Source organism: Haematobia irritans, chromosome 1, assembly GCF_050003625.1.
Source record: "Haematobia irritans isolate KBUSLIRL chromosome 1, ASM5000362v1, whole genome shotgun sequence".
Taxonomy (NCBI): Eukaryota; Metazoa; Arthropoda; class Insecta; order Diptera; family Muscidae; genus Haematobia; species Haematobia irritans.
The window spans coordinates 108563254-108584686 of record NC_134397.1 but is presented as its reverse complement, the minus strand read 5'-3'; the positions used below and the strand labels follow the sequence as shown (position 1 = coordinate 108584686).

Sequence of the window (21433 nt, the reverse complement as noted above, 5' to 3'; positions counted from 1 at the left end):
GCCGACTTCAACGTCGCAAATAGTTGAGAGAGACTCTGTTGACTCGACTAGTCAAAATAATAAGTTTTAATTCCCTTCAAGGAAAAAACGTGGGTTTCAAATTCAGTTGGTTTTTATTTCAGGTCTCCACGACCATCAACAATGATCACAAAAACTTAACTAACTTTGGTCGCCATTACTGCCTATGAAATATATCTATCATATATAATGTTTAATTATAGATAAAAAGGGACAAATAGTGATACTCTTCGAGAGCAGGTACTTCAAGTAAATATATTAGTATATAAAAGAAAATATATGTAATAAAAGATGAAAGAGATAAATTAAATTAAGAGAAAGTAGTAAATTAATAGCAACATCTCTTCGTGAGTAAAATTAAGGAACATATTAGTTGCAGAAATTTTTGAAACTATTTTGATAACAAAATTGATGAACACAGTTCATCATACTCCCGCGTCGGATTGTGGTACTTTAGCATCTTATGATTTCTCGTCCTTCGTGGGTTCGGCATTTACAACCGTTCCATTCACCATGAATAACCCAACCGAAACAACTAACTTGGACTTCCATTTTATCCATTTTGAAAACCTTATCCATCTTAAATTTTTCCCATGATTTGCCGCTAATGACACCATCAAATTCATCATCGCAATAAAAGTGATCATATGTCCATGGAACAAAATTGTTGTAGTGGTCAATAATGCGTTGGTCATAAATAGGTTGCGTTTTGGGAATGTCCAGATAGTCGACCAACTGGAGAATACAGTTATATCTCCTTTTTCCAGCAATAAAAATCAATGGAGCACTTGGTTGCCCATCTGGATTTGGCTCTGGATTGAAGTGTCTGAATTTTTTGGCAGAGCTCCGTAGAATAACCGAACGGCTTGCCTCAGTATCGATAAGGAATAACATACCTTCACGTCGTCCATTATATTCTACTACAGCGCATACCATTGGTAATACAATAAAACCTGAGTGTGGTTGTGATGATGAGTTCTGGTTGCAATCAATACATCTTTCGGCTTGAGGCACGCCTTCTGGTTGAGCATTTGAAGTTTCGACACCCCGCACTTGAATGGGATGTTGATGCAGCATGGAATGGTGACCTTGTTGACAGTAGCGACACCGATTAAGTGAAGTGCAGTTTGGTCGCGTATGTGTATGCGCGAGGCAATTGGTGCACATACGAATGGCGGCCACGGCCTGACGACGAAGATCCGGGGTGAGTGCGACGAAAAGAGCGCAATATTTGAGTTGGTGATTTCTGGCGCAAAGGTGACAGCGAGGCATCTTGAGCTAGAAAGAGAGAAAAGTACATACAGATAATCTAAATGGTCAATTCAGGTGGTAATGGTTCTTGTGGATAGTTTGTTTGAAGACTTTTGGGACTATGGCGAATTTTCAATTGGTAGAACGCATAATTTAACGATTGGACGTCGTATTAAACCATTTTGCGTATATATTTCTGCAACTCTAACTTGGTTGTCATTACCGCAAAACACCTTCGTTATTCGTCCTAATCGCCATTCCGTGGATGGTAGCATGTCGTCTTTAATTATAACCAAGTCGTTTACTTGGACGTTACTTTTTGTCGTTTTCCACTTTGCCCGCCGTTGTAATTCCGTTATATATTCGTTTTTCCACCTCTGAGCAAAATGTCGATGTAATTCCTTGAGACGTTCCCATCTATTTAATAACGACACCTTCTCTAAGTCAATATTTTTTGTTATTTCTGGTTCCGCGATAATTGGAGATCCTCGAAGGAAATGACCAGGCGTTAATTCATTTATTTCTTGAGGATTTGCAGACATAGCGGACAGTGGGCGTGAGTTAAGAATTGCTTCTATTTTTATTAATAATGTGTTGAATTCTTCATATGTGAAATTGAAATTTGTTGTGACCTTTTTAAGGTGAATCTTCATAATTTTGACTGCTGACTCCCAAAGCCCACCCATGTGGGGTGCATAAGGTGGTATGAAAGACCAGCTAAAGCCATGAGTTGCATATTTCTGGACCAGCGATTTTTCTGTTGATTTCAGAAATTTGTCATGTTCTTTTAGCAGTTTGTAGCTGGCTCCAATGAAATTCCGACCATTATCGGAATACATCGTTTTCGGAAGACCACGCCTGCCTACGAATTTTGTAAACGTAGCGATAAATGCGTCTGCGGACAGTTCCGAGCAAAGTTCAAGATGCACGGCCTTCGTGGCAAAACAGACGAAAACTGCTGCGTAACTTTTAAGTATTTTAGAATTTCGAATTGGAGATGAGCGAATATTAAATGGTCCCGCAAAATCTACGCCGGTGTATGTAAACGGCAGAGAAAATCGGACTCGTTCGATCGGCAAGTCAGCCATAATTTGATTTTGAAACCTGTGCTTGACTATAGTGCAGGTTTTACAATTTCGGATACATTTTCGTATCAAATTTTTCACACGAGGAATGTAGTATCCTTGTCGGATAGCACGAAGCATTGTATGATGTTCTGAATTAAGAAGAATTTGATGTGTAAATTGGATTATAAGTTCAGCAAGTTTGGATTTTCCGGGCAAAATCACTGGATGTTTTTCATCATAGTTCAAACTTGAATTAGTTAGTCTGCCACCGACTCGTAACAACCCCAAATTATCTAAAAATGGGTTTACTGAAAGTATACTACTTTTTCTGGATATAGGACGCTTTTCTATAAGACATTCAATTTCTCGAGGAAAAGCCGTTTGTTGAGCGAGTAATATAAGTCGATGTTTGACGAAGACTATTTCTTCCGTTTGGATAAAGTCCTGATTCTCCGCAGTCATTTTCGACATTTTTTGAAGAAACGAAAAATATAACTTATTATTCGCAAGCAACGATTCAGGTTAGAAAATCTACAAATGATATCATCTACGCTGATGGTTATCTGAAACGATGAAATTATTTTTGATTCTAAATCAACTGGATCAAAATCTCGGGATTTTGGCCAATTTACTACAGGTTGACTTAACCAAGGGGCCCCATGCCACCAAAGCGGATTTGAAGAATGATTTTGAGGGATACAACCACGTGATCCCAAATCAGCGGGGTTGTCTTCACTCTTAACATGATTCCATTGGGAGACACGAACTATACTTAGAATTTCACTTATTCGATTTGCCACGAAAGTTTTCAAGGTTTGAGGAGACTTTTGTAACCATCCCAGAACAATGGATGAGTCAGTCCATAAGAATATTTCGTGTGGAAAGTGAACATTTCTTGTTACATTTTCTATCAATTTTGTAAGTAGAAGAGCGGCACACAATTCTAATTTCGGTATTGTCGTTCTTTTTATGGGTGCAACTTTTGTTTTTGCTACAGCAAGTTTGATTCAATTTTCCCATCGATGTTGACCGTTCGAACATAAATAGCCGCACAATAGGCTTCTTGAGACGCGTCGCTGAACCATGTATCTGCGTAGACGCTTGCGGAGAAAATTTTACCCATCTCGGTATTTTTACTTCGGATATATGTTGTAGATTCTCGGAGAATGTTGTCCATCTAGTTAGAATGCTAGGAGAAACATTTTCATCCCATCCTGTTTTTTCTTCCCATATATCTTGCATTAAAATTTTAGCAATAACGGTAGTTGGCCCCAGCCAACCTAATGGGTCGAAAAGTTTTGCAATTGACGATAAAATCTGTTGTTTTGTCGCCACTGAATTAATCTTTATTGGTTCGACGGTATAGTAAAAATTATCTTGGATGCCGAATGCCAAGGGTTTTTGTGCAGTTATAGTCATCAATTTTTGAAAATTCTTCGCTTAGAAGATCTTCGCGGGGCCAGTTTTCGAGAAGAATTTTATTGTTAGCCGTAAGCTTTTTTAATGGAAATCCCGCAGATTCTAGAGCACTAATAAGCTCCGTTTGTTTTTGTTTAGTCTCCTCGAGGGAATGTCCTCCTGACAATATGTCGTCGACATATACTTCCTCTTGTAGAATTTTTGAAGCTTCTGGATACACCGTCTTACAATCTTTACTTAATTCAAGCAAAGTACGGATGGCGAGGAAGGGGGCAGCATTTACCCCGAATGTTACTGTCTTCAACTTAAATACACTGATTGGTTTTTCAACCGAGGTGCGAAATAAAATTTGCTGGTAGGGTTGATCTTCTTCGTGAATCCAAATTTGGCGGTACATCTTTTGTATTAAAAACAAATTGATAATATCGCCAATTCAACAAAATATGCATTAGATCGCGCTGCAATATGGGTCCTGCGTAAAGAATGTTGTTTAAAGAGTGTCCACTGGACGTTTTCTTTGAGGCGTTGAAAACTACCCGGACCCTTGTGGTCTTACTGTCGGGGCGGACAACAGCGTGGTGGGGCAAAAAATAGTGGTTTACTTTTTGGGATTTTTCTTCTTCGAAGGACGTGGGGACCATGTGACCAAGTTCAATGTATTCACGAAGAACATTTTCATACTCCTGCTTCAATTCAGGAGTCTTCATTAAGGTTTTCTCCATTCTACAATATTGAGCAAAAGCCATATTCCTCGAAGGTCCTAAAAATGTATCATTGGGATACTCCTTCTTAAATGGAAGACGTACAACATATTTGTTATCATGACTTCTATACGTGGTTCTCTCATAAAATTCTTCACACCACCGATCACTATCAGATCTAGATTTTGGTTTTTCAATTTCCTCGAGTTCCCAAAACTTTCTCAATTGTTCGCATAAATCTTTATTTTCTGCTGTAATCAGTACAGTTGAGAACGTTTTGATGGTGTCAGATTCAGCAGGTCCAGACAAATACCATCCAAATTCTGATTCTCTGGCCTCAATACCATTTCCAATTTTCATTTTTACTCCTTCTTTGTTTATTAGCGGAAGATAGTCGCTTCCTATAATCATGTCGATGACTGAAGGTTTGTAAAATAGGGGATCCGCAAGATTCATAGTTGTTACTTCCTCGAGAAGTTTCGTTTTGATGGGCCGCGAAGGTAATAAGTGCGCTATACGAGAAACAAACACTGCTTCTATACCTATGTGAAAGTTGGAATATCTGCTTTGTAATTTTAGTCGACATTTACCTTTGGAGCTACTAACCACTGTGCCTCCTAGCCCAGATACTTGGGAGTTATGATTATATAAGGGGATTCTTAATTTTTGTTGGATACGAGTTGTTATAAAACTCCTTTCGGATCCAGAATCTAGCAGTGCTCGGACTGCAAAAAGTTCTCCACAGTGTGCCACATGCACAATTGCGGTGGGGAGAATAGTTGTTCTATCTTTCCTCGTGAAAAGTGTATAATTTTCCTTCGTCGTTTTTGATGTGCTTAAAAATGTTTGATCTGTAGAGGATCTTGGCTATTCTGCCTCGTGAAGAGTAGAATTATGAGTCTCAAAAATCTGTGTTTCATGGATCTCTTTATCTTTTGCTTCGATATGAAGCAATGTGTGGTGCTTTTGATTGCATTTAGCACAGAGTTTCGTACTCGTACATTCGGGCTTAAAATGATGCGGCGAAAGACAGTTCAAGCAATATTTTTGATTCATAACATATTGAATACGATGCTTTGGCGACAAAGATATTTGCACGCTGTCAAAAAATGGTTTTGCTTACATTTCTTGCAAAAATGTTTATTTCCGTCACCGTCTGATTGCATATGGAATGATTGTGATTTTGAATTATGTCCATCTTTGGTATTTGGCCTTTTAAAATCAATTATGGTTTCTAACTTCTCAATTCTTTTGGAAAGAAAGCTGTTCATTTGCTCCCATGTAGGTAACTCCTTATGATTGTTCAAAGAGTCTTCCCAGGCTCTTAAGGTCTCGTCGGAGATTTTCGAAGACGCCAAATGGATCAAGACAGGATCCCAGTTATCTACCTCGATTTCGTACGATTTAAAAATTGCTATACTGTCATTAATAGTACTCTGGACCAACCTAATAGATTTTGGAGATTCATTTTGAACGGTTGCGATTCCAAAAAGCTTTTTCATTTTATAATATCCTTTTGTTTTCGTATCTATTTTTGAGTGCCTCCCAGGCCAACTCAAAATTAGAATCTACCAGTTCAAACTTCTTCACTATGTCATACGCCTCTCCTCTTGTTTTACCTCGGAGGTGATATAATTTTTGCGCGGGAGACAAATGTGGGTGATTACCAAACACTGCCGAAAAAATGTCACGGAATGCTGGCCATTTTGCATACCCGCCCTCAAATGGTGGAGTATCACACGGAGGCAACTTTAATGATGTGACATATTGTCTATTCGATGGCGCATCCACACTTTGATCCGGTTGAGCATGATTTGTTCTTTCTTGAGGACAGAATTTTTGCCTTGCAAACTTGGTATTTACTGCTTGCATCTTCAAATTTTTGGATGTTTATGTCATTGGGATCAATTTGCTCTCTCTCGTCCTCTAAAATAAATGTTTCGTAACTTGACAGCAATGCGGTCCATCTTCGATCTAATTCAAGATCCTGAACTTCTAAAAATTGAACTGTTGACGTTTTGTGGTCAAGTTTCTCGTTCTAGTCGAAAAACGAAACGACTTGCTGGTAATCAAAAAGGAATTTTCTTCGCGCTGCCATTATGACAAAAACTTTCTTATGTCTCCGCAAGAGAAAATGAGTTTTTATTTTGATATGAATTTAATATCTCTTTTTATTTTTTATTTCAATTAAATTTTTGAAATGTGGACGATTTATTTTCAAGAAAATAAAATTTCAATTTTACGCATCCAACTATGAGAAGTATTTTTCCTCTTATTGTTTATTACTAATTAACGATTATTTATGATTCATCTGTTTTTAGTCTATTTTATTTTATATTTTTTCGTATTTTTATTTTTGTTTTCTTTTTTCTGTGAAATTTACAAATATTCACTATATTTCATAATTAAAAATTTTATATTGAATTACGAAATTCCACTATATTTTATTTATTTTGTCCGTTTTCATTGTCCCCGATAAGTCAAAACTAATTTTAAACTATCTGGCAACTACCGTTTGCTTACAAAATGTATGTATGTATGTCTGTGTTTTTTATTTCGTTCCCTTTGAACAACGGTATTATTCATTTGTAACATTCAAAAAGTCATCAAACACTAAAATACCGAACGAACCAAGTTATGCATCTTCATAAAATACTCCAACAACAACATCATACATTCCAAATTATGTATTGATAATTATCCACATGAGTATGTATATACGCCAATAATAACTTTCTTAAAATTACTCACCGAAACGATCTTGTAGAATTAAAGAGTGTAACGATATCCCCACGGAGGAGCTTCGTTGTTCAAAGAAGAAAACTTAAACACGACGATGTTCAAAGCTTATTGAGTTTTTGGTTTTTTTTTGTAAACACCGTATTCACTTTATCACTTGTTTCCAAAAATTGTCTCACTTTTTTATTGATCAATTTATAAAAGTTTTTTATTCATTTACCTCTTGAATGTTCTTTCGTTGTAACTCTCTGTCTTTGTTTCGCGGTTTGCTTGACGTTTATTTGGTTTTCTCTCTTCATGTACAAGAGATGTTGCTCAAAGCTGAATGCTGCGAAAACTTCAATTGTGATTGTTGTGTGATTTCTTGTGCTATTGTGATAATAACAGCGTTCACACAGTAAGTTGCAAAAACTGAATGCCGTAAAACCATACAATTTTAGATTTTTGGAATGTTTATATGTTAGCTATTGTGAATGGTCGATTTATGCTGGTTTTAATGTAAAATACTGTTGTTGCTTTCAAATAAGTGATGTAAAATTATGGGGATTTAAATACATGCCATATGTGACTGCTCTGCCGCCGTCGCAAAGAAATTGTTGTTGGAAATTATGCGCCTTTTCGTTGAGAATGACGTTGGCCTCAGGAAACTTTCTCTTTTCATTTTTGATTTTTGTTGTTAAATGCTTTGTCCACTTTGAACAACTACACCAGAATATAACCAAATAAAATATCTGTACATACCTTCTTCTTCCTGATGGTATGCTTTACCTTGAGTGGCATAAGTGGAATTTGATTTTGCTCGTAGCTTCCTCTACTCGATGAATTATTGCCGGTCAGATGATGAGAACTTCTTAACTCCCTGCGGTTTTAGAATTTGTAAACGTCTCGGCGTTTACCAATGGATTTTTCTGCGAGGAATTGGATTGATGTTGCCAAAATTTTCTCAGAAAATCTACTCGGAAATTTTCTTAAGTGATATTCTGGACTGTGGTTGCTAGAATGCCTGCTCCTAATTCCTATTAGGAGGCTCGATAAGGACCATATGTTGACTCGACTAGTCAAAATAATAAGTTTTAATTCCCTTCAAGGAAAAAACGTGGGTTTCAAATTCAGTTGGTTTTTATTTCAGGTCTCCACGACCATCAACAATGATCACAAAAACTTAACTAACTTTGGTCGCCATTACTGCCTATGAAATATATCTATCATATATAATGTTTAATTATAGATAAAAAGGGACAAATAGTGATACTCTTCGAGAGCAGGTACTTCAAGTAAATATATTAGTATATAAAAGAAAATATATGTAATAAAAGATGAAAGAGATAAATTAAATTAAGAGAAAGTAGTAAATTAATAGCAATATCTCTTCGTGAGCAAAATTAAGGAACATATTAGTGCAGAAATTTTTGAAACTATTTTGATAATAAAATTGATGAATTTTGATAATAAAATTCATCAGACTCTATTGCCGTGGAGGTGTCGTGAGCACCAGATAATATGTCATCCACGTATGTTTCATTAAGAAGAACATCAGAAGCTAGCGGAAATTTCGAACGAGAGTCGCGTGCTAGTTGAATCAATGTTCTTATAGCCAGATAAGGAGCGCAATTTACTCCGAAGGTTACAGTGTTGAGAGTATAATCCTTTATCATTGAGCCTGGGGACGGCGTGAACAATATTCGTTGATATTGAATATCGTCTTTGTGTACCAGAATCTGACGGTACATTTTCTCAATATCACCGCAAAAAACATATTTATAGAGACGCCATCTAAGAATTATTGTTGTCAAATCCAATTGGAGAGTGGGACCAACATGCAAAACGTCATTGAGTGATCTACGAGACTCTGTACGCTTCGAGGCGTTAAATACTACTCTGACCTTAGTGCTTCGCCGTTCAGGCTTAATAACAGCATGATGTGGTAAATAGAAAGAATAAAACGAGCCATTTGAAGAGATTTCCCTAGGTGATGTGTCCGACATATGTTTCAAAGTCAAATATTCCTTAAGGACATTATTATATTCGAGAGCTATTTCGGGATTTTTCGACGTCGATTTCTCCATTCTAACATATTGACCCAAAGCCATCTGCCTGGAAGAACCAAGTGGCGAATGACTGTGAAAATCCTCCTTGAAAGGAAGTCGAACAACATAGCGTCCTTCAGAATTACGAAAGGTGGTTCTAGTGAAAAGATCCTCACAATATTGATCATCTGCGGTGGAACAAATTTCAGAGGTAAGCTCCTCTTGATCCCAAAATTGTTTAAGCTGGCGACTTAACATGTCGTTCGAGACCTCTGTAGTCTGTATAGAAAATGATGAAACCGTACAAACTGATACTGGACCACTGATCACTCACCCAAATATAGTGGACTGAGCCACCAGGGAACCACATATGTTTCTGACTCCTTCCAGCAGTAGATGAGGAATCACATTACTTCCCAAAAGTAAATCTACATGGTCCTTCGAAAAAACTTGAACCAATTATTAGATTGAAAATCCGCTAAAAGAAATTTAATTTTTTTGTTAACAGAGTAATTTGTCGTTTTTCATTTTTTCTGTTATTATCTCAGTATAAAAATACAAATATTATTTGGGATTGAAAATTAAGTTTGTTTCTCATTCTTGAAAAAGTGCTAATCTTCCAATATTTCCTACTATCCAACATCTCAATGTCCCTTGAGACAGGGGTGTTCGTTCGTGCGACATAGAAAAGCTTATGAAACATATGGCAACATTCCAACTGTCATTCTCAGAATGCTGATCATTATTTAAAGAAAAAAAAAACAGAGTAAGGCAGTTAATAAATTCATGAAGACCAAACTGCGTTCAACACGCATTTTAGGAAACATGCATCAGGATTCAAATATACATTTGAAGAGTTTTCGACTGTTCTTTCGAGAATTGAGGCTTGTTTGAATTCTAGACCTTTGTATCCGATGAGTGAAAATGCTCAGGATTTGGTCGCGCTTACGCCTGGTAATTTTTTGGTTGGATCTCCGATCCTTGCTCCTCCTGAACAGGTAGAGGAAGAGTCCCCACTTCATTTGGTTCATCGATTTAGGAAAATGAAGGCGTCGGGATGACCCCAGTCGTCGCCTCTTCCCAAGAGGTACTACCGACGCAAACAGTTGTCCCTTCGTCGGGGGCTGATGCGGCTCCTGTTGACGTATCCGCAACCAACATAGGCAAATCATAGTCATCCCCTACGGGTACTGCCCAAAAGGATTCAGGTGTGAATAAAAGAGTGCGCTCGAATGTCTGTGTGTTGTGTAGGCGAAGTCATAATCTACGGTCGTCTCGCAAATTTTTGAACATGCATTTAGAGCAACGATTGCGCACAGTAGTGTTGCATCGGGTATGTTCAAACTGTCTGGGCAGGTCACACATGCGATCGACCTGCAATAGTCGCGAAAGGTGCCGCGAATGTGGAGATAGCCACCATACGCTGCTGTATTCATTTGACCAGCAACAACGTCCTTCCGCTCCATCGTCCGATCTGTCTAAGAGAAAGTCAAAATCCCGTTCGTCCGTTAATTCGTCCGCGTACTGCATAGCAAATGCAACTCCCATATCTGGACCGATGTTGGTTCTACAAACAACCGTCACGCTTGGTCCCACTATTGTCCTCTTGCTTGTCTTGTCCGATCGTCGAATTCCTGTCCGAGCTGCCCTCGATCCGTGTGCGGGGTACAGTATGATTTGTAGCAGTCTAGCCGTCAGCCTACGGCTTGTCTCAGCGATGACGTCGCAATACACATTTTGTCCGCTTATTGTACTTATTGTAACATTCCTAACAAAGTGAATACAGAAATATAAATATATTATAACTGAATGTAAATAACAGCAACAAAATTGCTAATAAAATTCAACATTTTCTAATTAAAGTTTAAGTTTCGTTACTATCAGAATTCGGTTTCTTAACTACTCTTCCCTCTCGTGGTCTGAGTTCTCTTCTAGTGTGTGATTCCGTATTTTCAACTTGTGTTACACCAGAAGAACTGTTGCTTGCTGTGGGTTGTGCTGAAGAAAAATAATTTTCGATGAATTGTTGTTTCTGTTGTCCTTTAATTTGATCTAGATGACGTTTAATAATATTGTTGTTGTGTGATAAAATGCACGAAATGGTTTGAGAAGACTAAATCTGGTTTTCAGTTTTCTCCCAAAGAAAATCTTTGCTGGACATTCAACAGTTCTACAATGTGTCATGTTACGATAATCCATCAAGAACCGACATAAAATTTGATCAATATTTGCATCCTTATTTTGATCCAAATTTGCATACATTGATTTTTGGAATGTTTTAACAAAGTTTTCTGCTTGTCCATTAGTTGATGGATGTCCAGGCGCAGTTAATATGTGTTTAATCCCATTCAAAGATAAAAATTGTTGAAAATCGTGAGAAGTGAATTGCGAGCCGTTGTCGCTAACAAGCGTATCCACAAGACCATAACGTGAAAATAGTTCTCGCAACTTTGATGTTGACATATCTTTTGTTTTGAAAACTTCAACAAATTTTGAAAAAGAGTCAATAATGATTAAAAAGTAGAAATTTTTGATTGGCCCATCAAAATCAATGTGAATCCGACTCCAAACCGAATCATTTGGTATCCACGGCAATAATGATTTTTTTTCAGGGCTAGACTGAAGTTTTTGACAGGGTAGACAATTTTTAATTAAATTTTCAATATCATTATCGCGACCTGGCCACCAAATATATGACCTGGCAAGCGTCTTAGTTTTGACTATTCCCAAATGAGAACGATGAAGTTCCTTTAGAACATTGTTTCTAAGTTTCTCGGGAATTATTGTCCGATAACCCCATAAAACACAACCAACAGTTAATTGAGTGTATTTTTCTCTATATGTTAAGAAGTTATCACCTTTTAAATTTTGTAAGGTTCCATCCGATATACATTCTGCAACTCTGGACAAAATTGGATCACGCCTTGTTCCACGAGAAATATCTTTAAAGTTGATTTTAAATTCACGTTCATTTTTTTGTTCAATAAGATTTATGTAAGAATTCTCAATGTAATTACAATAAACCTCTGCTTGGGGAATTCTCCAAATGCTATCAACGGCCATCGACTGCCGAAAATCTCTCAATTAGATGGCTGAGCAGCACAATATTCACCTAATATGGGTGCCTGGCCATAGGAACATACCGGGGAATTGCGAAGCAGATGAGCTAGCAAGGCTAGGAACTACCTTACATATTCCAGGGAACTAGAATCTGTTGGTATGCCTCTGGCTACCTGCAAGCTCTTAATGCGTGAGAAGGCTGCCATGATGGCAAATGTTCAATGGGAGAATTGCAAGGGTTGTAACGACACCAAGCAAATATGGCCCCATTTAAACTTAAACCGCACACTAGATATGCTAGTGTTCTCGAGACGCCAGATATCACTCCTGATATCTTCTATAACGGGTCGCTGCCTGATAGGCGATTTTGCAAAAACTATTGGTGCGAAGTATAATGACTATTGTATGAGCTGTCATGATGCGGAGGAAAAGGAATCAATAAAACACCTCTTGTGTGAGTGTCCTGCATTTTGTGTAAGGCGTAAGCAAATTTTAGGGGCATATAGCTTCAGATTACTGGCGGACCTGGAAAACGTTAACTTAAGCAATCTGCTAATGTTTTTGGAACAATCTGGGTGGTTCAACAGAAGAAAATAATAGAGAAGGTTCAGGGGTTAAAACTAGAAGTGCCCATATGTAATAGATACTTTTAGTTAATGTGGTATCACTGCAGTGCGAATGGCCTCTGCCAAAGATCCAACAATTGAATTCAATTGACCCTCTTCCATAGTGTTGGATCCCACTTCTGACACCACTGTTAAGTATTCAATGGAGTGGGATACTATCTTTATTTAGTAATTTTATATTTTAGATGAATAAAAGAACAATTCAGTGTTAGAATGAATTTCACAATGAATGAATAATATAGTTACGTTTTTATATTGAGGCGTATTTAATTACCCGATAATTAAAACACAGTTCTTTTCAAATAACGACAATCTACAATTTATTTGTTTAACTGATTGGTTTCACTTATTTGCTCTACGATGTGTACTGTATAAACTTTAGCTTACGACTGACTTCACAGCTCTCTCCGCTAAGGGTTTATATACCGAGATATGACGATTTCGAATGTTCTCGCTAATTGGCCTACAACCTTCTAGATTAATCTACTACTATCTGGTATGCACATATTTATCGGCTTATGTTCATTGTCTTGGCTATCTAGGACATTCTATTATTGTACAGGTGATACGACACACATACCTTTAGGCTTATGCTCATTGTCTTGGCTAATAATCTAGTGCATTTTACTATCTGGTAGATGTCGTGCAGGCATAAATGAATGGTCATATTACTACAACTATAACAATAAGTAAAACAAAAGGCGTTACTTTTCCAATGAACGATTGGGAAACTAAGAGCACAAAAGATATTTAGGAAAGTACTAGAAAATAAAGAAATGATTTTGACAAGTGATGACGTAATTTGACCGTTACAATTTGAAATTTTAAATTAACGGAAACTAATTTGAATAAATCTAGAAATATCAAATTCGTAACACTGCCTCCCGCTTAAGCCTGTTCGTCCCGATCAGGCACAAAACCCGTTCCGGATGGAGCCAAACGTTCTAGATGAACAACTTTCATCTTTGACCTTGGGCTGTCGTCCTTTTGAATACGGTATACAACATCATTGATCTTCTTTATGACTTTATATGGGCCTTCCCACTGTGTTTGTTTTAGGACATAATCCTTTCTTTTGTTGCGGGTTGAATAGCAGAACCAGTTGTCCTTCCTTAAAGCCCTCGGTGTTTGCTGCACGATCATATCTCGCCTTCATCCCGTTGCTAACCATTTTTATTTTGTTTCGCACTGATTCGTGAACTTTACCAAATGTGTTTGGTATGTCGTTACTGGTTTCTTCCATGGCGAGCTCATTGGGTGTAGCGCCGAATATCAAATCTCCGGGCAACTTCAATTCCGTTCCGAATAGAACCTGGACCGGTGTTCGTGACGTATAATCGTGTATGGCTCATCTATACGACAGCAAAAACTTTGGTATATGCTCGTCCCAGTCTCGTTGGCCGTTATCTACCACCTTTCGAAGATGTTCTTCCAGGGTGCGATTAAACCTTTCTACCATGCCATCAAACTGTGTTTTATTGATACCAAGGGAGTCATACATCTCTTTGAATATGGCCGATTCAAAATTTCTTCCTTGGTCTGAGTGTGTCTCGGTCGGCACACCGTAGCGACATATCCAGTTCTTGTCGACTATATCTACAATCGTCTTCGCCTCTTGGTTAGGAATGGCATAAACTTCTGGCCACTTGCTGAAGTAGGTTAGGTTAAAGTGGCAGCCCTATTAAATTTCAGGCTCACTTAGACTATTCAGTGCATTGTGATACCACATTTAACTAAAAGTACCTATTACATATGGGCACTTCTAGTCTTAACCACTGAACCTTCTCTATTATTTACTTTTGTGGAACCAACCAGATTGCTCCACAAACATTAACAAACTGCTTAAGTTAACGTTTTCCAGGTCAGCCAGTAATCTAAAGCTATATGCTCCTAAAATTCGCTTACGCCTTACACAAAAAGCAGGACACTCACACAAGAGGTGTTTAATTGATTCCTTTTCCTCCACATCATGACAGCTTATACAATAGTCATTATACTTTGCACCTATAGTTTTTGCAAATTCGCCTATCAGGCAGCGACCCGTTATAGAAGATATCAGGAGGGCTATCTGACGTCTCGAGAACACTAGCATATATAGTGTGCGGTTTAAGTTTAAATGGGGCCATATTTGCTTGGTGTCGTTACAACCCTTGCAATTCTCCCATCGAACATTTGCCATCATGACAGCCTTCTCACGCATTAAGAGCTTGCAGGTAGCCAGAGGCATACCAACAGATTCTAGTTCCCCTGGAATATGTAAGGTAGTTCCTAGCCTTGCTAACACATCTGCTTCGCAATTCCCCGGTATGTTCCTATGGCCAGGCACCCATATTAGGTGAATATTGTACTGCTCAGCCATCTCGTTGAGAGATTTGCGGCAGTCTATGGCCGTTTTCGAGTTAAGGAACACAGAGTCCAAGGATTTTATTGCAGGTTGACAGTCTGAGTATATATTAATGCCAATATTTGTTGGAACATTACTTCTTCACCAAGTAATGTTCCAACACCAAGTAATGTTCAATTCACCACCTCTCTTATTGCCAATATTTCAGCCTGAAAAACACTACAGTGATTAGGTAATCTTTTCGCTATTCGAATTTCCAGATCGTTAGAATGTACTCCGAACCCCACTTGTCCATTCAATTTGGAGCCATCAGTATAGAATTGACTGGGGAATTAGAGTTTCAAACTTTTTGTCGAAAAGTGGTTTTGCCAGGGTGTAATCCACTACGTTAGGCACATCTGGCATTACGTTGAGGACCGAACTATGACCGTACATTTTTTCCGACCACAGCGATAGCTCGCGCAACCGCACAGCCGTTGTTGCAGCTGACTGTTTGGCCAAAATGTCTAAAGGCAATAGATGTAGCATGACATTCAGGGAGTCTGTTCCTGTCTTACTAAATGCACCTGAGATACATAAGCTCGCCATACGCTGAACTTTATCTAAACAAGTCGGTTTCTGAAGTGCCGGCCTCCAGACTACAACACCATATAGCATTATAGGTCTAACTACTGGCGTGTATAACCAATGCACAATTTTTGGTCTTAGTCCCCACTTTTTCCCTATTGCCTTTTTGCACGAGTACAAAGCTACCGTGGCTTTTCTCGCCCTCTCTTCAATATTAAGCCTAAAATTCTGCTTCCTGTCCAAAATAACGCCAAGGTATTTTGCACACTCACCAAAGGGAATTTCAGTACCCCCTAAGGAAATGGGCCTAACCGTGGGAGTTTTGCGATCTTTGCTGTACATGACTAGTTCTGTCTTTGCTGGATTTACACCAAGACCATTATCTTTCGCCCATTTCTCAGTCATCCAGAGTGCTCTTTGTATAATATCTCTGATCGTGGATGGGAATTTTTCCCTGACTGCTAGCGCCACATCATCTGCGTATGCCACCACTTTTATCCGTTCTTTTTCTAGGGAAACCAGAAGGTTGTTTATAGCAACATTCCAAAGAAGAGGTGATAGAACTCCTCCTTGGGGAGTGCCTCTGTTCACATACCTTTGTATGTTTGCTTGCCCTAGTGTGGCTGTGTCTCTTTATTATTTATAAGTTCGTCTAACAGCCTAAGTATACCTGGATCAACATTCAGAGTTGTCAGTCCATTTAATATCGAGCTCGGATGGACGTTATTGAACGCCCCTTCGATGTCTAGAAACGCCACGATTGTGTATTCTTTGACAGATAGTGAGCTTTCAATAAAGCTGACTAGTTCATGCAATGCGGTCTCAGTAGACCTGCCCTTCGAGTATGCATGCTGTCGTTTCGAGAGCAAACTTGAATCCACGCTAGTTCTAAGATACATGTCTATCATCCTCTCCAGGGTCTTAAGTAGGAATGAGGATAAGCTGGTTGATCCAGATAAATCTTCATCATTGTAAGGCTGCATGTGCTGCCTTAAAAGTTCTCCTGATGAAAGGGGACATAGACATAGTTCTTATTCAAGAACCATATGTTTATAGAAACAAAATATGTGAATTAGGTTAGGTTAGGTTAAAGTGGCAGCCCGATTAAGATTCAGGCTCACTTAGACTATTCAGTCCATTGTGATACCACATTAACTAAAAGTACCTATTACATATGGGCACTTCTAGTTTTAACCGCTGAACCTTCTTGATTATTTTTCTTTGTTGAACCAACCAGATTGTTCCAAAAACAGTAGCAGACTGCTTAAGTTAACGTTTTCCAGATCCGCCAGTAATCTGAAGCTATATGCTCCTAAAAGTTGCTTGCGCTTTACACAAAATGCAGGACACTCACACAAGAGGTGTTTAATTGATTCTTTTTCCTCCGCATCATGACAGCTCATACAATAGTCATTATACTTCGCGCCAATAGTTTTTGCAAAATCGCCTATCAGGCAGCGACCCGTTATAGCAGATATCAGGAGTGATATCTGACGTCTCGAGAACATTAGCATATCTAGTGTGCGGTTTAAGTTGAAATGGGGCCATATTTGCTTGGTGTCGTTACAACCCTTGCAATTCTCCCATCGAACATTTGCCATCATAACAGCCTTTTCACGTAGCATGTGAATTAAGTACTCCGGGGTTCAAACTATTGCAGTATACTGGTAATGATGTAATTCGAGCCTGTATAATTGCTAAAAACGAGCTTAACTTGTTTCTGCTTCCTTCAATGTGCAATGCAGACAATTGCCAATTTAGAAATAGCTAAATGCAAATATTGGGTATCTTCGGTCTATATGGGACATGACAGGGAGATGCCTCCATGTGCCGTTAAGACCTTAGTTGAGGAGTCACTGAAAACAAAGACGAAACTCATTATGGGATGCGATGCGAATGCGCATCACATTATATGGGGAAGTAGTGATACTAATGCAAGGGGTAGTTTGCAACAAGGGAGATGCCCCAACCTTTGTCACTAAAAACAGGCAAGAGGTTTTGGACATCACCTTGGCCTCGCAAGAACTGAATGAAATGATATCTGAGTGGCAGGTTTTAAGTGAACACAGCTTCTCAGATCATCTCTACATCAGTTTCAAATTTGATGTTCATACCACCAAGACCATATTTCCGCCAAATGTTAGGAAAGCTGACTGGAATAGGTATAGGGAATCGTCTTCCAGACTACGGAAGGTGCTAGCATCCACGAGCTCCGCTCCAGGTTTCATTAAAACATCGGAGGGCAATTGGACAACGTCCAGTGAGGAGACGCTGGAGGTACTATTGGACACACATTTTCCCGGAAATCAGACGGTTGAACCATGCACTGGCGGTGCCACAGTGGCTCAGCGGTCGTTTCCTATCGAGGAAATTGTATCAGGAAATTGTATCTAGAATAAAATGGGCGTTAAATAGCTTTGGATCATTCAAATCCCCCGGACCTGATGGAATTACTCCGGCGGAGTTACAAGCGGTGGCTGACAGAATTATCCCCTGGTTGTCGGCGATATATAAGGATGTATCAATTTAGCATATATTCCACGAAAGTGGAGGGAATCAAAAGTCGTTTTCATACCTAAAGCGGGGAAAGCCTCTCACTCGAATGCGAAGGATTTCCGACCAATCAGCTTATCATAATTCCTACTTAAGACTCTGGAGAGGATGATAGATATTTATCTTAGAACTAGCGTCGATGCAAGTTTGCTCTCGAAACGACAACATGCATACTCGAAGGGCAGTTCTACTGAGACCGCATTACATGAACTAGTCAGCTTTATTGAGAGCTCACTATCTGTCAAAGAATACACAATCGTGGCGTTTCTAGACATCGAAGGGGCGTTCAATAACGTCCATCCGAGCTCGATATTAAATGGACTGACAACTCTGAATGTTGATCCAGGTATACTTAGGCTGTTAGATGAACTTCTAAGGAAGAGACGTATTTCAGCCACACTGGGACAAGCAAACATACAAAGGTACGTGAACAGAGGCACTCCTCAAGGAGGATTTCTATCACCTCTTCTTTAGAATGTTGCTATAAACGACCTTCTGGTTTCCCTAGAAAAAGAAAGGATACAAGTGGTAGCATACGCAGATGATGTGGCGCTAGCAGTCAGGGGAAAATTCCCATCAACAGTTAGAGATATTATACAGAGAGCCCTCCGGATGACTGAAAAATGGGCGTAAGATAATGGTCTTGGGGTAAATCCTGCAAAGACAGAACTAGCCATGTACTGCAAAACTCCTACGGTTAGGCCCATTTCCTTAGGGGGTATTGAAATTCCCTTTTGTGAGTGTGCAAAATACCTTGGCGTTATTTTGGACAGGAAGCTGAACTTTAAGCTTAATATTGAAGAAAGGGCGAGGAAAGAAACGGTAGCTTTATACTCGTGCAAAAAGGCAATAGGGAAAAAGTGGGGACTAAAACCAAAAATTGTGCATTGGCTATACACGGCAGTGGTTAAACCTATAATGCTAAATGGTGTTGTAGTCTGGTGGCCGGCACTTCACCAGCCAACAAGTTTAGACAAAAATTCAGCGTATGGCGTGCTTGTGTATCTCACGTGCATTCAGCGAGACAGGAACAAATTCCCTTAACGTCTTACTGCATCTATTGCCTTTAGACATTTTGGCCAAACAGTTAGCTGCAACAACGGCTGTACGGCTTCGCGAGCTATCGCTGTGGTCGGAAAAAAGTTACGGTCACAGTTCGGTCCTCAAAATAATGCCAGATGTGCCTAACGTAGTGGATTACACTTTGGCGAGTCCACTTTTCGACAAAAAGTTTGAGACTCTAATCCCCAACAGTGAGGCGTGGTGCACACAGACCCCGGGGAATAAAGAATATATAGATTTCTACACTGATGGCTCCAAATTGGATGGACAATTGGGTTTCGGAGTATATTCTAATGATCTGGAACTTCGAATAGCGAAAAGATTACCTAATCACTGTAGTGTTTTTTAGGCTGAAATATTGGCAATAAGAGAGGTGGTGAATTGAACATTACTTGGTGAAGAAGTAATGTTCCAACAAATATTGGCATTAATATATACTCAGACAGTCAACCTGCAATAAAATCCTTGGACTCTGTGTTCCTCAACTCGAAAACGGCCATCGACTGCCGCAAATCTCTCAATGAGATGGCTGAGCAGCACAATATTCACCTAATATGGGTGCCTGGTCATAGGAACATACCGGGGAACTGCGAAGCAGATGAGCTAGCAAGGCTAGGAACTACCTTACATATTCCAGGGGAACTAGAATCTGTTGGTATGCCTCTGGCTACCTGCAAGCTCTTACTGCGTGAGAAGGCTGTTATGATGGCCAATATTCGATGGGAAAATTGTAAGGGTTGTAACGACACCAAGCAAATATGGCCCCATTTAAACTTAAACCGCACACTATATATGCTAATGTTCTCGAGACGCCAGATATCACTCCTGATATCTGCTATAACGGGTCGCTGCCGGATAGGCGATTTTGCAAAAACTATTGGTGCGAAGTATAATGACTATTGTATGAGCTGTCATGATTCGGAGGAAAAGGAATCAATAAAACACCTCTTGTGTGAGTGTCCTGCATTTTGTGTAAGGCGTAAGCAAATTTTAGGGGCATATAGCTTCAGATTACTGGCGGACCTGGAAAACGTTAACTTAAGCAGTCTACTAATGTTTTTGGAACAATCTGGTTGGTTCAACAGAAGAAAATAATCGAGAAGGTTCAACGGTTAAAACTAGAAGTGCCCATATGTAATATGTACTTTTAGTTAATGTGGTATCACAATGGACTGAATAGTCTAAGTGAGCCTGAATCTTAATCGGGCTGCCACTTTAACCTAACCTAACCTAAGCTGCAATAAAAAACAACAACAATGCTTAAAGAACAAAACCAACAATAACAAAACAAAAGGAATGGAAAAAGAAGAGGAAGCGCGCTCAAAATAAACCCAGCCAACTGAATTCAAATCGATGATTTGACAGTGGCATAGGAAAAGAGATATATTTGTTTTGAATTTATTTCGGCATAAGCCGGCTATCATACAAAACATTTTGTCGGAAGGTTCAAGTGTGGTTCATTGTTGAATTTATTCTGATAATTTGTTGATAGTTTTGCTGCAAGTAGAGGATGCTGAAGAGGAATGTGGTAATTCCGAAACGTGCATCCATCCAACCATCTTGCAGTCTATTGGGCTTTGCCCCAAATAAATTTGACAAACATTCTTTTCCTCTGATGGTTAAGCTACACTTGTAGTTTAGTCAATGTATGGTTTTAAGAATGCTTAAAGAACAAAACCAACAATAACAAAAAAAGGAATGGAAAAAGGAGATGAAGCACGCTCAAAATAAACCCAGCCAACTTAATTCAAATCGATGATTTGACAGTGGCATAGGAAAAGAGATATTTTTGTTTTGAATTTATTTCGGCATAAGCCGGCTATCATACAAAACCTTTTTTCGGAAGATTCAAGTGTGGTTCATTGTTGGGTTTAATTAACTGCCTGAATTTATTCTGATAATTGGTTGATAGTTTTGCTGCAAGTAGAGGATGCTGAAGAGGAATGTGGTAATTCCGAAACGTGCGTCCATCCAACCATCTTGCAGTCTATAGGGATTT

General features: G+C 39.0%; 3 protein-coding genes across 3 annotated transcripts in view; all 3 read right to left on the bottom strand.

Annotated features, from left to right (window-relative positions):
- put (activin A receptor type 2 punt) overlaps window positions 1-21433 on the bottom strand; it is a 135712-nt gene that overhangs the window by 61219 nt on the left and 53060 nt on the right. The gene's annotated exons all lie outside the window — the stretch shown is intronic.
- Window positions 156-7415, bottom strand: LOC142221636 (uncharacterized). The gene is made up of 2 exons (XM_075291388.1): window positions 7208-7415; window positions 156-1296 (listed from the first exon to the last, which is right to left on the bottom strand). Exon 2 carries the CDS (start codon window positions 1288-1290, stop codon window positions 472-474), a length of 819 nt encoding a protein of 272 aa, XP_075147503.1. The 5' UTR covers window positions 1291-1296; window positions 7208-7415; the 3' UTR covers window positions 156-471.
- On the bottom strand, window positions 1389-2108 carry LOC142230777 (uncharacterized). Its single transcript, XM_075301406.1, has one exon. The coding sequence runs from the start codon at window positions 2106-2108 to the stop codon at window positions 1389-1391; it is 720 nt and encodes a 239-aa protein (XP_075157521.1).

Bases quoted from the DNA above. Each gene is read 5' to 3' on its own strand.
- LOC142221636 (XM_075291388.1), bottom strand. From the start codon at position 1,290: ATGCCTCGCTGTCACCTTTGCGCCAGAAATCACCAACTCAAATATTGC.
- LOC142230777 (XM_075301406.1), bottom strand. From the start codon at position 2,108: ATGTATTCCGATAATGGTCGGAATTTCATTGGAGCCAGCTACAAACTG.